Source organism: Lissotriton helveticus, chromosome 6 (genome assembly GCF_964261635.1).
Source record: "Lissotriton helveticus chromosome 6, aLisHel1.1, whole genome shotgun sequence".
Taxonomy (NCBI): Eukaryota; Metazoa; Chordata; class Amphibia; order Caudata; family Salamandridae; genus Lissotriton; species Lissotriton helveticus.
Genome location: NC_136067.1, coordinates 2,053,987,723 through 2,054,008,472, shown reverse-complemented (window position 1 = coordinate 2,054,008,472; position 20,750 = coordinate 2,053,987,723). Strand labels below are relative to the sequence as shown.

At 46.1% G+C, this 20,750-nt stretch overlaps 1 protein-coding gene across 1 annotated transcript in view; it reads left to right on the top strand.

Moving 5' to 3' along the window:
• IFT172 (intraflagellar transport 172) overlaps positions 1 to 20,750 on the top strand; it is a 1,142,656-nt gene that overhangs the window by 62,765 nt on the left and 1,059,141 nt on the right. The window contains exons 4-5 of the mRNA XM_078650113.1: positions 3,499 to 3,538; positions 6,523 to 6,588. Coding sequence (XP_078506239.1) covers positions 3,499 to 3,538; positions 6,523 to 6,588 — 106 coding nt within the window. The remainder of the gene's footprint in view (positions 1 to 3,498; positions 3,539 to 6,522; positions 6,589 to 20,750) is intronic.

Below are 20,750 nucleotides of genomic sequence, written 5' to 3'. Positions count from 1 at the left end.
AGAACAAAGAAATGAATTCTATATTTTTATTTGTTAAGCTTTTCCGATTGTATTAATAAAAACATCATTTTAATCATAAAAACGATAACATCTTAAAACAATTCATAAAAAGAAATTCATAAAAAGAAAAAATATGTCGACGCGGCGTTTCGGTGAAAGAGATAGTCACCTTCTTCAGGACACTTTTTTCATTTAAAAACAGTTTAAATAAGACAAAATTTAAAACACTTATTACAAAAACTGCCATATTGCTCTCATAACCTTATGCACATACATTTTTTTACCCGGAGTGGAACCGTCAATCTTTGCTAAACAATTTTATTTATTTTGTACATTCAATCCATAGTTTGAGTTTTTTAAAATATATATTGTCTGCCCCGCCTCGTGTTCTACCATCATTTTAGCAAAAAGAGAAAAATAGATAACATTTGGTTAAAAAAACACATTCTCATTTGCTTGAAAGCATAAGTTATTTTTTGCTTATACTGCGTTTAACAGATCTAAACATTTACTAATGGCAATGGTACATTATATACAGTGTGCATGTCATAACATACATTATTTATTAATCTGAAAACTCTTTATTTTTCCCCTTGGTTTGTATTGCTCCCAAGATTGAGAGCTATATATCCTAAGAATCAGGATAAAAACCTACCTATATTGGCTACTCGCTAACAGCTTAATTCAATTGGCTGTGTAGACAGATTTATGCAGTTGGTTCAGTATGTTCTGTAATGGGAAAGGAATGAGTTAAAACATGCGCGAATCATTTTAGGATTTTGCTGTTACTTATGAGACTAAGATCTCTGTTGGTACCTAGCGTCTGAATTTATTTGCTTATCTCCTCTCGTTTAGGAAATTTCTTGTTTCTGTTGTTCCGTGTTTCCCTCCTTACAGTTTTCCATAACCACGATTACAATTGCTGTTGGAATAAGAAACCATAGAGTTTTATAGAATCTTATTGGCATTCTGATTTGGGCTGCCACTGTGCTTCTCAAGGGCCCTTGATAACACTGTATGACATGTCAATTTGTTAATCTGATTGAAACTCCAAGCCCCGCTCAGAATAGTTCTTTCACCTAAGATCCTCTTAAGACGTCAGTCTCATAAAATAAGGAAAAGGGAAATCTTGATTTTTGTTTTCTAGTGGGCTTGCAGCACTGGTTGTGCCACCCACATGAGTAGCCCCCAAAGAGATGTCTCAGGCCTACCACCGCAGTGCCTGTGCGCAGTTTCCTTACTGCCATGTTGACCTGGCCAGTGTACCCACTTGCCAGGCCTTACCCTTCCCTTTTCTTACACATAGAACACCCCTATGGTAGGCCCAACTTGCCCCCCTGGCCAGGGTGCAGTGTATGTGAAAGGTAGGACATGTACTAGTATGTGTAACATGTCCTGATAGTGAAATACTGCCAATTTCGTTTTTCACTATTGAAAGGCTATATTGCCCATAGGCCAGAATGGGGAATGCTGTGTAACATGTTTACCTGCGTATCTTCCCATAGAAGCAAGATCGAAAATTGAAATCTGGTACCCCTGAACTCAGAATTTAATAGCACATCTTTTAGGAAGAGTGTTTTTTTTTAATTCAGTGTTTGAAAATAGCACTTTTAGAAAGTGACTATTTTCTTGTTCAACCTTTCTGTGTGCCTCTGCCTGTTTGTGGATTGACTGTCTGTTTTGAGAGTGACAAGGGCTGGGGTGGCTCCAGGAGTCTGGGTGAGTCAGCACTAGGCTGAATAGACCTATCCTCATTTGGAGTGGTGGGAGGAGTAGGACCTGGGCCTGAATAGGGCTGTGCCTGCCTTCCACAATTCTGGCTCCACCTCCTGTCTGATGACCCTGTCCTACACTGACAAAGGAAGAAGTTGTGCACTGACAGAGTCCCCCCAGAACTGGTTTGGACTGGGTCCAGGACCCCTCACAATAGAGAACAAAGACTTTGAGGGTATAAATATCAGAGCTGAAACCCCTGAAAGTTAGACTACTTTGTGATCAAGAGGAATCCCTGCCAAAGAAGATCTGCTGAAGAGACTGAGGAGAATTACTGCCCAGGCTGTGTGTCTGGGGTTATAGTTTCAAAAGAAAAGGGTACCCCATAAAGTGAACCAGGGGTTGTAGAGTATATTTTTTTGTATCAAATTAATTTTAGGAGCAGAACATGTAGGGGAACATGTAGAACAATATATATTTATTCCATATTTTCAACATGTAGAAATGCGTTTCAGGTGCTCACATAAGTGACAGAGTGCATATCTTGACATGAGTGAATAAAGTGAGAATATACAAAATGTCACATTAAAACAAGGAGTAATCAACAGAGCTTTATACAGTGGGGTGGGGGATTTTCCTTGGATGGGTCAACGACGTTTCGATCTTTACTGATTTAAGATCATCATCAGGACTAGATGAGTTTCCTGAAACGGTTGTAAGGTAAATTAAATTAGCAATTCGCCCTACATAATAGATTCTGAACACAGTGATTTGTTGCTCCCAGTGGCATGATAGACAATAGTTTACATGCACTTTGAATAGGTCAAGAGTTAACAACCCTGCATTGACGCGCAAGGTGCCTGCTTGAAGCTAAATGATGTGAGTCAAGGGGCCTGCGCTTCCAAGGATCAATGTAATTATGGAACTTACTCTGTCTCTTTCAATCCCCGCTTATGGGTATAAAAGATGCTTAAGTTGAATGTCTGTCTTGGGTTGAGGCAACAAATGGATCTGTATTGTGGGAGATTGATATTTAGTAAAAAACTCATGATGCACAAAGGGGTGTTAATCAAAACTAAAGGCTTTTTTCCTTACATGAGTTGAAGAGCAACTGTTGGGTTAGGACTGGGGCTTTTCCCAGTCCTAACCCAACAGATGCGCACAAGAGTTTAACTGACTCCTTTAGAAAAGTGCTTGGAACTCTTGTGGCAGAGAGATATTGGCTCACTGAGAAGGAAGTATTGAAAGACCAGGTAAGGACAAGGTGAAAAGTGTGTGGTCTTCATACAAGCCAGACCTATGACATCACAGCCCCCTTGCACATCTCAAGGCCAGCCATTATCCCTGGAACATAAAGATCTAATATAGTCTCACTTGACATCATGGCCCGGTGAAGTAGAACACTAACCTGAGCATAAAGATATGAGAAAGAGAGTAGCACTGGTTTGCGTATGACATTAGAGTTTATTTGGGTTAAGAAGGACTTATACTGAGGGTATGAGAGCCTGTCAGACCTGTGAGAAAGTAAAATGACTAGTGAAGATTTGTTCAGACTTACAAAGGACTAAAATGGATTCACTGAAGATAGCAGAGCCTAGATAAGAGTAGATGATGACATCAGAATGTGTTAAAGTTGCGATAGCACATTGGTTAGTTTAATTTGTTCTTATTGTTTTTTGTCCAGAGATTTACGGTTCTGGTACTGTGTGCCTCTGAATGAAATAGCTGAGCCCATGACTCCTGCAAATTAAACATTAATTTCTGTGTCAATGGCCTTTTTTTCAGGGGGGACAAAAAGGTGATCTGCAACAAGTTCATTCAGACGGTAAGTCGAGTTCAAAGTTACGCTGATTTGTGACAGTTGAATTACCAGGTCCCGTGAACATTTTTTCACTTAGTCTGTTCTACTCCTGCGCTGAGGTTTAATTTCCTGTTCAACTTTTCCCTCTGGAGCGAAGAGGAGGGGGTATGAAAGGGTGTGCATAGAATGGTTTGTGCCTGCAGGACCCCTGTTACCTTACGAATCTTTGCTTTGTCTGCGAAGAGCAGTACTCCAGTGGCTCTCGCATCCTTTTTTTCTCAGTTTCACAGTACACACCCTACAGCGAGATTCTACCCAATCATCCAAAGTGTGATCAGACAGCCACAAATGACTCTATTTCTACACTCATTTGTTTCCTTGGCAATGGTGGGCACATGGCTCTTGCTGCTCCCTATTTATCACCCATTAGTTGGGTTGTAAGAGATTCCCTCTCTAAACCTCGCTCCAGTTTAATCCTATCAGTCTTTCACTTTACACAGCTACCTTCGCACACAATGTCCTCATCCTGAGTTGCTTCCAGTCCCCTGAAGCAGTCTTATGCGTTCTTTGCATTGTAATATGCAAGAGTCAATAGCATACAACAAAGTGTTGTTGAGTGCATTGGTTCCTTTTTGTGACTTTCCCACATATTGCCCAACTAAGGTGGGTGTAAGAAATTGCCTCTTTTGTTTTTTAAGACCACCCCCAAACATTTGGAAAGATGTGGCTAGCATGGGGTTACTCTAGCCCACATGCTAAGAGCTACTTCCTCATGGGACCACGAAACACTACTCTAAGGTATCAGATTTAAAGTAACTTTTAATGCAAAGATGACTTCCGAAAATCAACACTTTCTTGCCCCAAAGTTCTGGTAGCATTGCTGATTATAGCAGTTGCCATCTGAGATGGCCTGCTGCCCTCTGCCAGAGGTGTGAAGTAATCCCAGGGAAAGGGAACAAAGGAGATCTAAACTCCTCCTGCCAGAATTACCCCAGAACATTGGCCACAGATGGCCCAGCTTCAAAGGGCTACCTCCTCTGAGAGGCAAATGTGAGTCACACCTTAGCTTGCCCGCTCCTTTCTGTAGGTAGACAGGCTGGCATCTCCTGCAGAGGAGGAAGATCCATCCCAGAGCCAGTTTTCCAGGGCAGGTGACTGATTCTAATGGACACACTTTAGGGGTGTGCCCGTAGCTCTGGCCCAGGGAATAAGGGTCTCAACACTTTGGATTTGGGCAAAGAGATGCACTGTGGCATTGCATAGTGTCAACCCCACTGGAAATGATGTCAGAAGAGGTATGGTTGCCACAGGGGAATTGTAGACCCATTTGCTAGGGAGCCCTCCCGACCCACAAACGCAAAATTGACATAAAAGTGCTACCCCTGGCTTCCAGCATCAGAATACTGCTGGACTCGGAAAGAACAGAAGGACTGCACTTGTTAAACCTGTGGTCCTCTGAAAGAAAGGCTGCATCCAGGAAGTCTACACCCGCTGCACCTACTCAACCAAGACAGTACTTCAAAAAGAGAAGGGCTGCTCCCTGCTGTTGAACCCAAGAGACACCAAGGGCTGGACCTGTTTCCACTTATGCCAAGGACGAGTGAGTGGACTCCAAGGGTTGGTTGGCTAGCCTCCTTTTAAGCCTCAGGGGCACAAAAGCTAAAAAAGCTGGTACCTGCAAAGTGCTCAGCTGACCAGTAACTACTGGACTTGCCCTGGACTCCCTGGTGTGGCCCGGGAGATCAAATACTAGCCCCAAAGAGGTGTCTCCTTGGTCCTGTACCCTTGGTTGGTGCTAGAGGGTTCTCTTTCTCCCCACAGAACTGCAACTTGCAAGCCAAAGGCAAAAACTTACGGTTTTTGGGCACAGAGTCCAAACCGCTTAGCATGCTGCTGCTTGCTGGGTTGTGGGGAGCTTTGAAGGCCGTCGAGAATCAAGACTTCACCAGATCGCTGGACTTCACCTGTCCGTCGATGTCGAGCCCAATGACAGCTCAAGCTGCAGAAGCTGCCCTTGACCTCATTGTCGATAAGAAATAGAAAAGTTTCTTAGTGCGAATGTAAAATTTCGACCGGGCCCAACCCAGCGCCCGGGTCTGACCCCGATTTCCATCGCGTGAGCCTGAAACTCTGACTTTGCCCTGGATACTCGTGTTTGAGGCTCATAGACTACTGCTAAGAGTCCAAAGCAGTGCATATTTTACATTGTGACATTCTTTTATTCCCAATCTACTTTTGTTTTAATTTTTGCAAAGTAAGTACTTCCCTGTGATAACACTTATTTATATCATTTACATATTTATTAATTCTTACTCTTCGTACATTTTTCTTTCCTCCCCTTTTTCCCAATGTTTTTTCCCTTCACTATTTATTTACTTGATTACGCTCTATTTGTCTATTCAATTATTTAAATATTTATTAGTACTATATTCATATATGTCATCTCTGTATGCTTTATTTGAATAACAAATGACATTTAATTATTGCTACTTTTGACTTTTATAGATTTCGTCATCTATTTATTACCAATCTTATTGCCTTCTTGTTTTTATTCTCATGATGTATTCTTATTATAAAATACAACAAAAAATGTCAACACAAAAAAAGCAGTGCTTTGTAAAAATCTTGCAGTTCCCTTCATCTGTGCCGTTTTGTTGTCTATTTAAAGATAAAAATATATCCTATTTTTAGAAACTGGTGTTCGGTTTGTATTGTGTTGTGGTTCTTACTTACTGACTGTTATGGTGCAAATACATGCTTTACACTTGCTTTCCTTTGAGTTAAGCCTGAGTGTTCTGTGTGAGCGAAGGAGTGAGCGTACGTTTGACCTAACAGGACACTGAGCGCTACCATCATGGTACATGTGGAGCAGGGTTGTGAACATTGCTGGGCTATTGCTCAACTGACAGCTGTTGCTGTAGGCTTAGACTGTGTCTTAGCATGTTCAATCCTTGTCATATTTCATGTAACCAGTGTGGTAGCTCATTTCTCTCTTGCTTTGTTCCCAGAGTGCAGTCACCTGCTTGCTGTGGCCGGGTGAGAATGCCATTGTTTTTGGACTCGCTGAGGGAAAGGTACGGCTTGACTTGATTCACAGACCACAAGGCGCCAGCGAACAGTTTTTGATTGAAGTTCGCTGCAGTGTTTAGCAGCCACGCATATCAATAGTGCGCCTTGGTGTTTGTATTTTTCATTATTTACCAATGTATCTCCAACGTAGCAACAAATGGATGTAATTATTTATCTATTTATGTAATGTGCTGGTTGTCGTTATGCAATATCTCCATGGCACTGAGTTACACAGAAGGAAAAATACTATAAAACTTGTAAGCAGTCCAGAAGGATGCACTTTTAACACCAACCTGCATGTTTTTTTCAATCAAGATAACCTGGAAAAATCAGTTCTTACAAATCATGTATTCATGAGTTCAATTTTAAGGAGTTTCCTGAATCAGAGGTAATTGGTTTAACTCTGAGTTGATATGTAAGGCTTGCCAAAGTTTGGGCCTCACACCCAAAGAGTGACAGCTGAGTTTGTAACAATTAAAAGGGCTCTGAGGGATCAACAATGTGTTGTGATTTCAGCATAGAAACAGCATTTTTAATTAGGTCGGGTCTTTTTTCTATTTTGCCTCACTGATAATGCAGAGTGTCTTGAAGGTGAATATAAGTTAATACAGTCGAAGGCAGCATCAGACACACTCTCTTTGATGTAGCGGAAGGAAGTGCATTATACTATTTATTTTATTCAACTATCTTCTTTCCAAACTCCACCCACCCTTGTTCGCTCTCCTTTATAAGGGGTTGTGGCCTTCATCTGATTTAAGGAGAAAAAGATTGCTTTAGAAATGGAAGAGGCAGTACCGGTTAATCACCAATTACCAGAGGTTGTGGAGGGGTATTTTGAATTAAATCCATCAATAGTGACCATAGATTGTTCCCAGTTAACAGGAGAACCCTATGTTACTCACTATTTCTCTACAACCCAAGCATGCACATTCACAACTGTGTGAGAAAGGATGTTGCTGCATTTCTATGCCTCTACTGCCTTCCTGGCACGGAACCCAAACGTTTAAATGTAATTTGAAGGACTGTTTCCTCCTGTGTGAGTTTATTTCTAAAGATTGCTAAGTCATCATTGCCCTCTGCAGCAGTCAGTTGTGGTTGAGAGTAGCAAAGGTAATTGCTCTTCTGAAGTTAAGGATGAGCTTAGGACAGGATTACCCATCAGAGCCTGTGCAAATGACGACATATCCTGCTCAGTTCTTCTTTCTCGGCTTACCTGGCACAGTCATGACTCTTTGCATCAGTACTTTTATGTAAGAATGTCAATGCCTGAAGGAAGTTGTATAATTAAGTTACATAAATAGCATTTTCTTGCATCTAATATGGCTTAGAGACAGAACACATTATAATAAATCAGAAATGGAGAATTCATATTTTTCCTAAATGAGAGATTTTTGGTCATACTATTGACATTCACTGGAACAACACTCATTTGCCGGGATCATTGAACATACAAATATTCTGGCTTTCTTATTTTACTGCCTGTTAAGATATTTAGAGTTGATTGAGTGAATGTAGCAAGGCTCTAAGTGTTTTGTACGTGCAATTTAACGCAGCTCTTCCTATGGATGCATTTGTGGGCCAAGCAGAGGGTATTGAGGTAAACCTTACATCAACACTCAGTCACTGGACTTCCTTTCAGCTTCTAGACTGGTTGTGGTTCTGCAGACCTCTTGCTAGTCTGGTTGTGATGCTGCAGACTTGGAGGAAGGGGAGTTGATGAAATGGCAGACTAGGGAGTTGATCAGAATTACCACTACAGCTAGTTGTGACAGTGAACAGACATCAGGGTAGAATTGAGAAGTAATATTATACGTTGACCAGAGGCATAAAATAGTTGTTTTTTTAGATTAGTGTCATTCATACACTGTTTTCCTTGGTGATGTTGGTGTTTCAGTACCCTAGGATTCATTCAATTTCTTTGGCTCTTCGTACATTTAGTCTTCATAGTGAGGCCCCATGTTCTGTGAATCCCTTTGTACTCTTCGAAGACTGACCTTCTCCTTGCTGAGATTAAGAGTTGCGATCCCTGATACCAGTCCTTCGTTTACTAGAAAGCAGAAATGCATGGCAACTGGAGCATCATTATGTCCTCAAATGAAATAGGTATTATCCAAAAGGATGTTTGTTATTGTAGTTCTGAAGTGCTCAGGGTGTTGTTGAATGGCCTCTTCCATCCCTTCTCAGTGGAAATAGATCATCTTACTATTTTTCAAGATGAAGAGAGATTAAGATACATCAGCCAATGCATCCTTGTTTCTTGTCTTCCACAGTCCGAATTAATTAACTATATATACCTACCTCTCCTGTATTAGATCCAAGCTTGTGTGTGCTGAAGGGCCCTAGATGGACAGAAAGAAAAGTTTTAGATCTATACATTCTAAACCACTTTCTCAAAAAGGACAAAACTGTGATAATTTTGCAGAACATTCTCGAACTTGAATTTGTTTGTCTTTAATTTAAAGTATGCTTTCTTCCAAACTGATATCAGACAGTATTGTATGCTTAGCATATTGGAATGGCTTAGAAGTGGGCCTAATGCAAGACAATGCTGAAGGTGAATGCTGCAACAATATCTATTTAAAGTAAAGAGGTGCTATGGCCTGTGGTCAATACCTCCCCTCCAGCTAGTATTTGCACCAAATGTGATGAAAAGAGCAGCTTAGCCAGCATTTGTACACCTGACAAGGTATGATTACACTTTTCTTGTAGAGTTTCCTTTAAAATTGAATGCCTATAGAGACGCTTTCCACATTATTTAGACTGCAAGAATAAAAAAATCTGAAGGATAACAAAATGACTGTGCTATAGAGCCCTTTTACTCGAACAGTATTGAACGGTAGAGACTACAGAGATAGAGACTACAGAGACCAGAGCGCCTGTGGAGTCTTACAGGTGTGCCTAATTCAAGACGAGAGCTAGAGTACTCAAGAAGGACATTAGGTTATAAATTGATATTGTGGTGTCCAATCATTTAAACTAGATATTCTTGGCATCAATCAAGAAACTGTTTAGTAAACTACCACATAGAGCATTGATAAAGCATCATTGTAATTGGTTAGCAAATCACAGTACACTTTGTTTGTTGGTAGATACACAATTCCTACTCTTCAACAAGAGTGCAATTACACTTTTTGCCTAAAACCTATTCTGATGACCGCTTCACCCCCACCACTCCCGCCAGCACCACTGGAGGAGCAGTGAATAATTTACTGTAGGAAGATTTCACAGTCATAAGTTTGGTTTCACCCTCTTTTTTAGGGGGTGGAGTGTGCTAGTCTACTGTTTTGAGTAACTGTACACTTGGAATTTGTGAATAGCCAAACTACACATGTAAATTACACAAACGTGTAAGTTACCTTTGCGAATAGCCCCCACAATGTAGGCTTACATGTCTCCACCCTCTGAAACGTAGTGGAGACAGATTTATGAATGGTAAATTACTACTAGTATGTATTAATGTATTCTATAATAAAAAATGATATATATTACCTACTGGCAGTTACCACAGTAGGTCGTTATAGTTAGGAACTAGTTTCCATAAGAAAAGCGTTTTTTATTTTGCCTATCACTTTGGCGCCGTTTGATGAATCTTCCCGAGATTTTTAAAACTAGTTTGCAAGTCACTTCTGCTGCTGTCTTGAATGTTTTGGGGTGATCCGTTAAGCGGGGGCCAAGAAAAAGAGTGAGGTCCTCATGTTAATTCCCATAGGCATTTTGAACTCTACTACTGTACGGGATCGGGAACAGGAGAGATAGAATGGAGCGAGTCTGACACCTGAAGTAGAGATTTCAAAGAAGGCTTTATTTTCAAATATGCTTTTCTTCGTCTACTCGAGAGTCTCAATCGGACAAACTCGTCCGGCTCCGTCCTTACGCCTCTGGGGAATGCTGGTAGTTCCAGGGTGCTTCTACCACGCAGGGGGTGGGAGCCCGCCAGACCGGTACTTCAGCGGAGGTCTTCGGGGCCAGGGTGCTCCTCACAGGTCCGAAAGGCAAAAGAAAGGAGAAAGAGAGGAGTCACTCTGATGTTCCTCGTAGGACGCTTTAGGGGCCAGGGAAGTGAGGGACACCAAGTGCTGTAGTGTATTTTACAAACGGTCGATCCTGTGCCTCTCGTGCTCGTGAGGGAAAGGGTTGAGGAGACTGTACAGTATTTACACTAACTGTTCGAATGGTCACTACGTGCAACCCAGCCCGCCACTCTGCCCCGTACCTTTGTAAGCCACGCTCCTCCCGCGGGAACGTGGCGGGGCGGATCGCCGGTACGTTGGCCTCCTGGCTTGTAGCCAACAGCTGGGCTCGTCAGGATCTCTTCCCTGCCGTACTCTCGTTCCGTCTCTGCTCTCCACACTCTCACGCCTTCTTCTCCTCGGGAAACGCCATCCGCTGATTTCCGGGTCCTGTCTCCTTTTGGCTTCGTGACGTGCCAGGGGGGTGGAGTCTCGTCTCCCTCGACGACAGAGTTAAAGGGTCCGTGTTCTTTCTTGTCGTCGTCTTGTGAAAAAGGGTTCAGGCAGATCAGGTCGTTTTACCCCTTTTCTAAGTTTGCCCGGCGTTAGCCGCTTCTCACCCAACTTACGATTTACCAAATAAAGAGGCAGGCGCTGGAGATTGGAAGGCAGGAAACAGGAGTTTATTTCCGACGGAACAGAACACGTCAAATCAGACAACAGGGTATCTTCTCGAGGTGCTCTCCCAACATCTCTGAGGCCTGGCCTCTTATACACTGGTTTATTACTTTACTACATGCAACACATTCTTAGTAATGCTTTGAAGTACGGAGAAAGGCGTCTTTGGAATCCCCGGTTCAGGTCCGCTCCCACACATATCTACAGTAGGAGTCCCCACCCCTAATCTCAGCATGATGGCTATCGCGCGGCGGGGTATTCCGCTGGGAACAGAAATGCGGGTAATCGATCGGATCTAGGGGTGTGAGGGCATTGATTAATCCCCGCTCCTTTGAAGTGAGGCGAGGTCCTACTGTAGAGGCAATAAACCGCATCTGTTGGGCTAAGTGATGGCCTGGGGTCGGGCCGAACAATCGGGCAAGGAGGAAGAGGTTATCAAAGGGCCTGTTTTATGAATGAGATGAAAGGGTGTGGGGGGTTCAGCGCGGGATGTGGCTCGGAGGCAGGGTCACGCTGGAGGTGCGTTTAGGGCCAAGCAGGAAAGACCGGGGGCTGCCGAAGGGGGGTGGTGCTTGGGAAGCCGGGGTGTGAGGGGGTGAGAAGCGCTGGCTATCGGCAGTAGGCAGAGAGGTCATGGCATTCAAAATGGCTGCTGCTTACGCGCAAGCATGGATCCGAAAGGAGGCAAGATGGCGCCGATAATGTTTACGCCACGATCTAGATTTTAACAGTCCTCCCTTTTCAACATATCTAGCCAACTTGTCAATTTACGTCAATCCCCATTATAATTCTTATTTCGAGGTCATACAATGCTTTCATGTGTTCAGTTTTTAAGTCCGAAGTCTTAGGGCACATGCAGTTAGCAATGAGCGAACACAGAGGTGGCAAACATTGAATACCTAGGCAACACCCACACAGTATCACGACCGGTATTAATATAAATGTGAATAACCTCCATCCCCAGTCCATCAAAGTGCCCCAAAACCAGCTTCCAAGCGACCATCCTTCCTGTTCCTGGTGAACCTCTGAGGAAAGTCTGTGGAGGTGTTCGATTGCTTTGTAGACTGAGGGCGAGTTATCTGGCACGTAGGTGCAACAGCTGGACCCAATGATGCGGCATGCTCCTCCTCGGTCAGCTAGAACCACATCTAGAACAAGGCGGTTCTGAAGAGCCACCAGGCGGACTGCCTGAAGTTTGGTTGTATTGTTAGTGAGGATGCCAGCCGTGATGTTCATGGTTGTTTCTACTGCCTGGGTCAGGTGGCGGATGGCGCGGCTGTTTGCCATTGGGCCCCACAGAGGAACCAGTCCCTTCACTGCATCCAGGAACTGTGCTCCAGTGGAGTCGGCTTGTTCAATGTCTTTTGCGCGCTTCTGTCTGTGGTGGTTTGCTGGGGCCACGTACGTTGGAGGGAGAACGAAGGCGACGTAGCAGGTACCCCCCCAACTTTTTGGAAGCCAAGTGTAAGCTTTGGTGCCGCAAACAAAGTACATATTTGGAGAAGCAACAAAGGAGGGGGGATCGATGGAGTCCAATGTTCTGGTGATGTGGCAGGAACTGTGACCCACCGGCTGTGTTCCCAAGCCTTCGAGGCACACGAGGCCCGTGACATTGATAACAGACAGAGCCACCGTCAGAGTGGCAGCTGTTCGTTTCCGTAAGTAGGAGAAGGTGGGTCTGGCTGGATTATGGAACACCTGCATTTCGACTCGCTCCTTGGCAGGGATGTCCATCTGGAAGGAGGAGCCAGAGGTCAAAGGACAAAAGGGAGCAGAAGTCCTTCCGGTTTTGTTCAGCCAGAACCCGTGGTAGAAGTGCGACACGGTTTGACCAGAAGTGGCGTTGTCCCTGTAGCTCTCTTGCAAGAGGGTCAACCAGGCAAGGCAAGAACCGTAAACTGAGAAAGGGGAAGGGATGAAAGGGATGGAGTGTCCGGTGGCATGCGGGAGTAACCCGCAGATCCAGCAGTTTGTTGCGTTGGCGGCAAGGTTGTGTTGGTGCAACAGTTGCACGAAGGAATTGTTCCAGAACTCCTTACGCCTTTCTCGGAGCTGAGGCGAGAGGGAGATCAGGTGATGTTCCTTCGTAGTAGTTGGCGGTGCAGTGGTCAGCAATATCTGATGAGCGGGTGCGCTCTCTTCCATGATCCAGAAGGAAGTCATGAGGAGGAGGCAAAAGAGGAGGACAATGAAAAGAACAATTGTCTTCGATTTGTGGATACTGTCAGTCTTTGGATTTCGATAACGGGTATTTCCTGTTGATTCCGTCGTCTTCTTATCTGGCGCTTCCATCATCTTCAAGGTGCTCGGTAGTGGGCAGAACCGCTGACTTCGTTTAGCCTCTCTTCGGGTAACCCTTGGATGTGTTTAGGCTACCGTTCTGAGATTCAACTTAGTCTGTGGTCTACTTAGCCGAAGCTCCCTCCTTTCGACGCAGGAAATACCCTTCCCTGGATGGTACAGTGGGATCAGAGAATTTTGCAAGTTCGAGTGCTTCGATATCAGGATAACAGTTCAATGATGGCCGGTCTTTGTTCAGCAGTTCTTCTTGGGTGCTGACGTTTTCTGTTGTGGTCAGGGTCGAGGAGACCTTCTTACAGTGGTGCGCGTGCAGCCAGTGTCGCTTCCCCTCCACTCGAAGAGCCGTTCGGGTGGTAATCAGTACTTGCCAGGGGCCCGTCCACCGGGGTTCCAGACTCTTTGTCCGTTGGAAATTCCGGATCAGCACATAATCTCCGGTTGGATATCGTGACCCGGACCCCTGGAAGCATCGGGGATGGCCTGCTGCACCTGCTGATGAATGACAGACAACGTTTTAGTCAATTTGCACAAGTAATCAGACAGTAGGACGTCCGGGACGTCGTGAATGGAGGTCGGTTTAGGGGCAGTCCAGAGGTTCATCGGTCGCCCAAATACAACCTCGTAGGGGGTCAAATGGTGCTTAGTGGGAGTGGAGCGCATCGATAGCAATGCCAGTGGGAGGGCATCTGGCCATTTAAGTCCTGTGGTGGCCACTATCTTTGACAGTTTTAGTTTCAGTGTGGCGTTGTGTCGCTCAACTAAGCCAGCGGATTGGGGGTGAAAAACTGCATGAAACCTCTGTTTTACCCCCAACCCTTTCAAGATTAGTTGGATAACTTCAGCTATGAAGTGGGGGCCGTTGTTGCTCCATAGAATTCGACAAAGACCGTAGCGAGGGAAAAACTCTTTCAGCAGTACCTTGGCAGTGGTCATGGCAGTGTTATCACGGGTTCGATAGGCTTCTACCCATTTGCTGAAAGCACACACAATGACTAATACATACTTCAGGTTTTGGCATCTTTCTAGTTGGATGTAGTCCATCTGGAGGACTTCAAAAGGATGGTCGGGGACCCCAAACCCTCCCCGGGGTACCACAGTTCCTTTCCCAGGGTTGTGTTGCAAACAGATAAGGCATTGCTGGACCAGGCGTCTGGCTGAGTCGGGAATCTTGTCGTTGTGCCAGACCCTGGAGATGAGTTCGATCATGGGGGCAGATCCTATGTGTGCGGGGGAGTGTGCCATAGTCAGTATGGGGATCAAGTATGAATTGGGTAGCAACCATTTGTTGGTGTCTTTTGTCCGCCAGCAGCCCTCCTCGTCTTTCATTCACACCCGTGCCCATTCAGTCAATTCGTGTGGTGAGCTGGCCGTCTGGATGTCCCTAATCGTTTCCCTAGCGTCATTCCATTTTTCTGCTTGTGACCTGGTCACATACATACGTGTCGTTGTCCTATTCTCAGCTGTGGTTCGGGCAGTGATGTCGGCCAGCGCGTTTCCCTGCCCGACTAAGTCTGTCACCTTCTTGTGTGCCTGACATTTGATTACCGCTAATCGTTTGGGAAGGAGAACTGCTTCAATCAGGGCGGAGACTAAATCTCCGTGGAGGATGGGCGTGCCGTGGGACGTCAGGAATCCCCTCTCCCTCCATAAGAGTCCAAAATGGTGAACCACTCCGAAGGCGTACTGGCTGTCCGTGTAAACGTTTGCAGTAGTCCCTGTCGCTATAATACATGCTCGTGTGAGGGCAATCAGCTCTGCCGCCTGTGCGGATCGCTGCGCGATGCGGGCAGTTTCAACTACGTTTTGGGCTGTGGTAACTGCATAGGCAGCTGAGGTGGTGCCGTCGGGGAGTTTTATGCAAGAACCGTCTACCCATAGTTCTCCGTCAGGGTCCGTGAAGGCGGTGTCTCGGAGGTCAACTCTACTCCTGGTCTGTTCGTCTGTGAGGGTCACACAGTCATGTATAGGGGGGACGTTCGGGTCGTTTTCGGGCAGGGGCAACAAGGTGGCTGGGTTCAGTGTGGTGCATCTTATCAGCGTGATGTGGGGTGCGAGCAGGGTTAGTTCGTATCCGGTCAGTCGTGCACTGGTCAGGTGTTGCGTCTTAGTCTGGTTCAAGAGGGTGTCAACAGCATGGGGCACTAATACCGTGAGGGAATTCGAGAGTACGATCCCCTCACTTTGTCGGATAGAGACAGCAGCGGCAGCTACGGCTCGAAGGCAGGCAGGCAAGGCTCTCGCTACGGGGTCAAGGGTGGCAGAGAAATAGGCACATGGTCGTTGCTTGGGGCCAATGGTTTGAGTCAGGACAGACAAAGCGCACCCCTCCCTTTCGTGAGTGTAGAGAGAGAAGGGCTTTGTATAATCGGGGGTTCCTAGGACCGGTGCAGAACAAAGGGCGTCTCGAAGTTCTTTGAAGGACGATTGACATTCGGGGGTCCAAGGGAGTGGGAAGGGGACATCTTTGGCTAGCAGGGAGAGTAGCAGCTTTACAATGAGGCTGAAATTTGGCAACCACTGCCGGCAGAAGGAGGTGAGGCCTACCAGGGAGCGGACTTGTTTCTGGGTCTTTGGGACGGGGGTTTCCAGAATGGCCTGAATCCGATCGGGCGTAAGCTTTCTCCCGTCTTTGGACAGGAGGTGGCCTAGGTAGGTGACCTGGGGTTGGCAGAATTGCAACTTCTTTTTGGAGACCTTGTGGCCATTTTCCGCGAGGAAGTGCAGGAGTTGGAGGGTGGCTGTGACTGCAAGTGGAGTGGTGTCGGCCGCCAAAAGGATGTCATCGACGTACTGTATCAACACCACTCCCTCCGGTAGCTGAACGGCGTCCAGCTGTCTCTTGAGGGCCTGGCTATAGATGCTGGGACTTTCTGTGTAGCCTTGGGGAGCTCTACAAAATCTATATGAGCGGGATTTTAACGTGAAGCCGAAAAGGTAGCGGCTGTCCGGGTGGATGGGGATGGAGAAGAAAGCGTTTTTGAGGTCAATTACAGTGAAGGAGGTGGCTGTGGAAGGAATCCGGGTCAGAATGGTGGCGATATCTGAGACTACAGGGTACTGGGGTACAACTACCATGTTGACCTCTCGAAGGTCGATGATGAAGCGGTACGCTTTCTCATCTCCCTCGCCCTGCTTCTTCACAATGGGTAGGATGGGGCTGTTGCAAATATTGCTGACTACTTCCTCTACCACTCCTGCCTCTACCAGGGACTGAATAATCATTACCAATGCCTTCTCACCTTCGGGCGATATCCGATATTGCGGGAGTTTTGGGAGTATCGTATCTTGGCGGACAGTTATGCGCACGGGGTCGATCATCATTCGTCCTACATCAGCGTCAGTTTTAGCCCACAGATACAGAGGTAGAGAGTCAAGTAAGGATGCGTCAGCGTCTGAGATGGAGAACATGTGTCGTGCATGATGATGTCTGAGCAGAGTCGGGTTATCGTACAGAATGACTCGAACCCCGTCCTGTGAACACCTGATAGTAGCTCGGAAATGCTTTAGTAAATCTAGTCCCATAATGGCATCGGGGGTGTTGGAGGAAAGCAGAAACGTCGTGTCAGTGGGGTTACTGTCCAAGTCGAAGGAAACCGGTGCGGATAAAGGGTTAGTGGAGGGCGTTCCATCAAAGCCTATTGATGTTGTGTGAGCCAGGCAAGGGTGCCCTTGGAATCAGTCGTTTAGATAACGCACTACGTGTCGCGCCAGTGTCTACCAGAAATGGAGACTTCGTACCTAGGACCTTAGCGGTGACGTAAGGACCTTGCTGGTCAACATAGAGCTCGACTGGATCCCTTCCTTGCCCTTGGCAGTCCTATGCAAAGTCGTGAGTGTTGTCGCAGTCAGACTGTTGGCACTGATTCTGTCGGGGGCGGTCAAATGTGTTCGGTCTGCCAGGTCTGTCATTGTTGGTGTCGTGGGTGTGCCCTCGTCCCTGCCCTCTAGTTTTGGGGCCATTTGCCATGTCCCTTGTCTCTTTATTTTTAAGCATTTCCAGGAGGACCGGGCATTGAGACTTCCAATGACCAAAGCCTTTGCAAAACACACACTGGTTCTCATCGAGGTCTGTTCGTGGAGCGCCGGGTGTGGGTGTGCGGTCTCTAGGGGGTGCATTTGGTTGGTAGTTTCCTCTATACCGTTCCCTTCCTGTCGTCACTCCCTGCAATTGAGCAATCATCACTCGCTCTTTCAAGTCCTTTTTCTTTTTCTCAGTCGCCCTCTCGTTCTCGTTCTTTTGGTGTTTGTAATACTGAGCCATCTGAAGGATAGCTGCAGGTTTGGAGGCCCCCCAACTACTCTCGCTCGTCTGTAACTTTTGGGAGACCTCTTGCGATAGACCCTTCACGTAGTTTTGCACGAATAGGTGTTGTCCGGTTGCAGTGGTCATGTCTTGGCCACTGTAGTCGGAGAACACCGTCTCAAATCGGGAGAAGTATTCTGATACGTCTTCTTGGGGTTTCTGACGGCAAGCCGTGACTACCGACCAGTCTACCTTCTTCTCTGGGATCAATGTCTTTAGCTTCTGAACTATTTTGTCCGGGAGTTCCAGTATGTCTTTTACAGGTTTCTTTCCGGGCTCCCGTTGCCTATCTAGTTCACTGAGTTGATTCCAGGTATGTCCGAACAGATCTGTGTGGTCGGCTTTTCGGATTTGCTTCCACACATCAGCCGGCAGACATAACCCGAAAAACAAGTCAATGTCCGCTAGAGTCATTATGGTTGAGCCTAAGGCTGTACCTAGTTCGGTATAAAATGCTGTTGGGTTCTTTCTTAAATCGGGTAGGGTTTGCCTAAAAGTTAAAATATCTTGCCGGTCCCATGGTTGATAAACCCAGTTGTACACAACCCTCCCCTTTGCATCTGCATGGTTGATATCGTCGTTTGTTCCCTGACCTCGTGGGGGAACCCAGTAAGGGGCGGCTTCTCTGATAGGCATCATAGTGTTGCCTACTTCTGATGAGGACCCAGTCGTTTCGGGAACTGTAATCTTAACTTCCGGTTTTTGTTCCGTGAGGTGGCGGAAAACCTCAAGCGTTTACCCAATATCGACTTTTCTATATAGCGCTGTCAGTTTAGTAGGACCCCGATTCTGATATCTATCCTCATATGCGTTCAGGGTGTGGTAACTAAACCGTAAAATGAAATGCCGTCTGTGGCTACCGGCATGTGAATTGTGCATATCCATCGTATATTCTTCGCTCTCCTTCCGTTCTACCAGTGCCTTTGCTATCTTGTCAATTCCCTCTCGCTCATCTTTGCTCAATCTATTCAGTCTACCCGGTGGCTGCTTGCTAGTCTTGTGTTCATCTGATGTTATTTCTAATGCGGCCGGAGCGGAGGCCGTGAGGGCTGGGGCACTAGCTTCAAGGTTATTCTCATTTGCACTCGGAGCTGGCAGGTGCTGTACTAGGGGTTGGGAGGGGGCATAAGGGGGGGGAATATAGATGATCGTAGGACTTAGCAGCAGCTCATCGTTCGCCCGTTGTTTGGAGGTCAGCTCAGGGTAGAGCGTAGAGGGGGTCCTAACAGGACACTGGCCTGTCGATTCACATTCCTGTTTTTGTCTGGCTTTCTCCCTTTCTTTTATATCTTCTTCTAGTTTCTTAGCGGCCAGGTGGGCTGCCTTTCGTAACTCTTTTCCTATTCTCGCTTCTTCTCTTTTCTTTCGTTGTTCTGCTTCTTTGCGCCACACGCCGAAACTATCAAGCATAGTGGGCGTGGTTTTATTGTTACAAAGGGCTGTTTCCAGCACGTTTATTTTTGTGTCATCGAAGGATCCTATCAGTGGCCACTGACTTTCCTGATCCTTTTTAGTATATTTGTTCCATAACTTACTATAAGCTACGGCGACTAGTCCATATTTTAAAAACATATCCTTATTAGGGGTGCCCTCCAGAGGAGCCGGATGATCCACCTCTAATAAGCGGTCCGGGCTGAACCAACTACTGACCAATGGGAAGAAGATAGGCATGACGGGTTACAACGGGGACAAAAGTCTGCACTACCTATCCTTCACTACTTTGTGAAGACTGGACAGAATATTTCTATTCTGCAGTATTCGCAAATAGTGAAAACCCAAAGAGAGAACCAATATCGAACAATTAATGTCCGTTCAATCAAACAATCAGTGGCGAGAAAGAAATAGGCACGACGGGTTACAACGGGGGCAAAAGCCTGCGTTACCTATTCTTCACCATCTGCAAAGGAGGACAGAATACTTTTACCCTTCCCCGTTTGTAGACAGAGAATTCTCGAGAAAAACAATCCTCGAACAAACAATGTTCGGGCAAACAATCAATCAGTGGGGGAGAAAAGATAGGCACGACGGATTACAACGGGGGCAAAAGCCTGCGTTACCTACCCTTCACTACTTGCAAAGGAAGAGAGAATACTTTTATCCCTCTCAGTTTGCAGACAGAGAATCTCCAAGAGAACCAACAATTCGGAGAGCAATACTAGTATTTTTCAATCAAACAATCAAATATTTCCTAGTTTGTCGTGTTACACGACCTTACCCGGACCTTATGGACAGTTTCTCGTCTTCCGCTTCCAGCGCCCGATCGTCCTCTATTCTCCGTAATTGCTGTGGCACTCCTGATGGTTCCCAGTCAGGACCGTAGATCACTCGAGAGAGGTCTGCTCGGAACCAGTGAAGTTCGGATGATCGGCTGCCAGACGAGGGTCTATCGGGCAGGAGCTCTTCCCGATCGTTGCAGTCGTTCACTCCGCCGTTGGGACCTCTCCCACTGGATCCACGTGTCGCTGATGGGCCCCACGTTTGGGACGCCAATTGTGAAAAAGGGTTCAGGCAGATCAGGTCGTTTTACCCCTTTTCTAAGTTTGCCCGGCGTTAGCCGCTTCTCACCCAACTTACGATTTACCAAATAAAGAGGCAGGCGCTGGAGATTGGAAGGCAGGAAACAGGAGTTTATTTCCGACGGAACAGAACACGTCAAATCAGACAACAGGGTATCTTCTCGAGGTGCTCTCCCAACATCTCTGAGGCCTGGCCTCTTATACACTGGTTTATTACTTTACTACATGCAACACATTCTTAGTAATGCTTTGAAGTACGGAGAAAGGCGTCTTTGGAATCCCCGGTTCAGGTCCGCTCCCACACATATCTACAGTAGGAGTCCCCACCCTTAATCTCAGCATGATGGCTATCGCGCGGCGGGGTATTCCGCTGGGAACAGAAATGCGGGTAATCGATCGGATCTAGGGGTGTGAGGGCA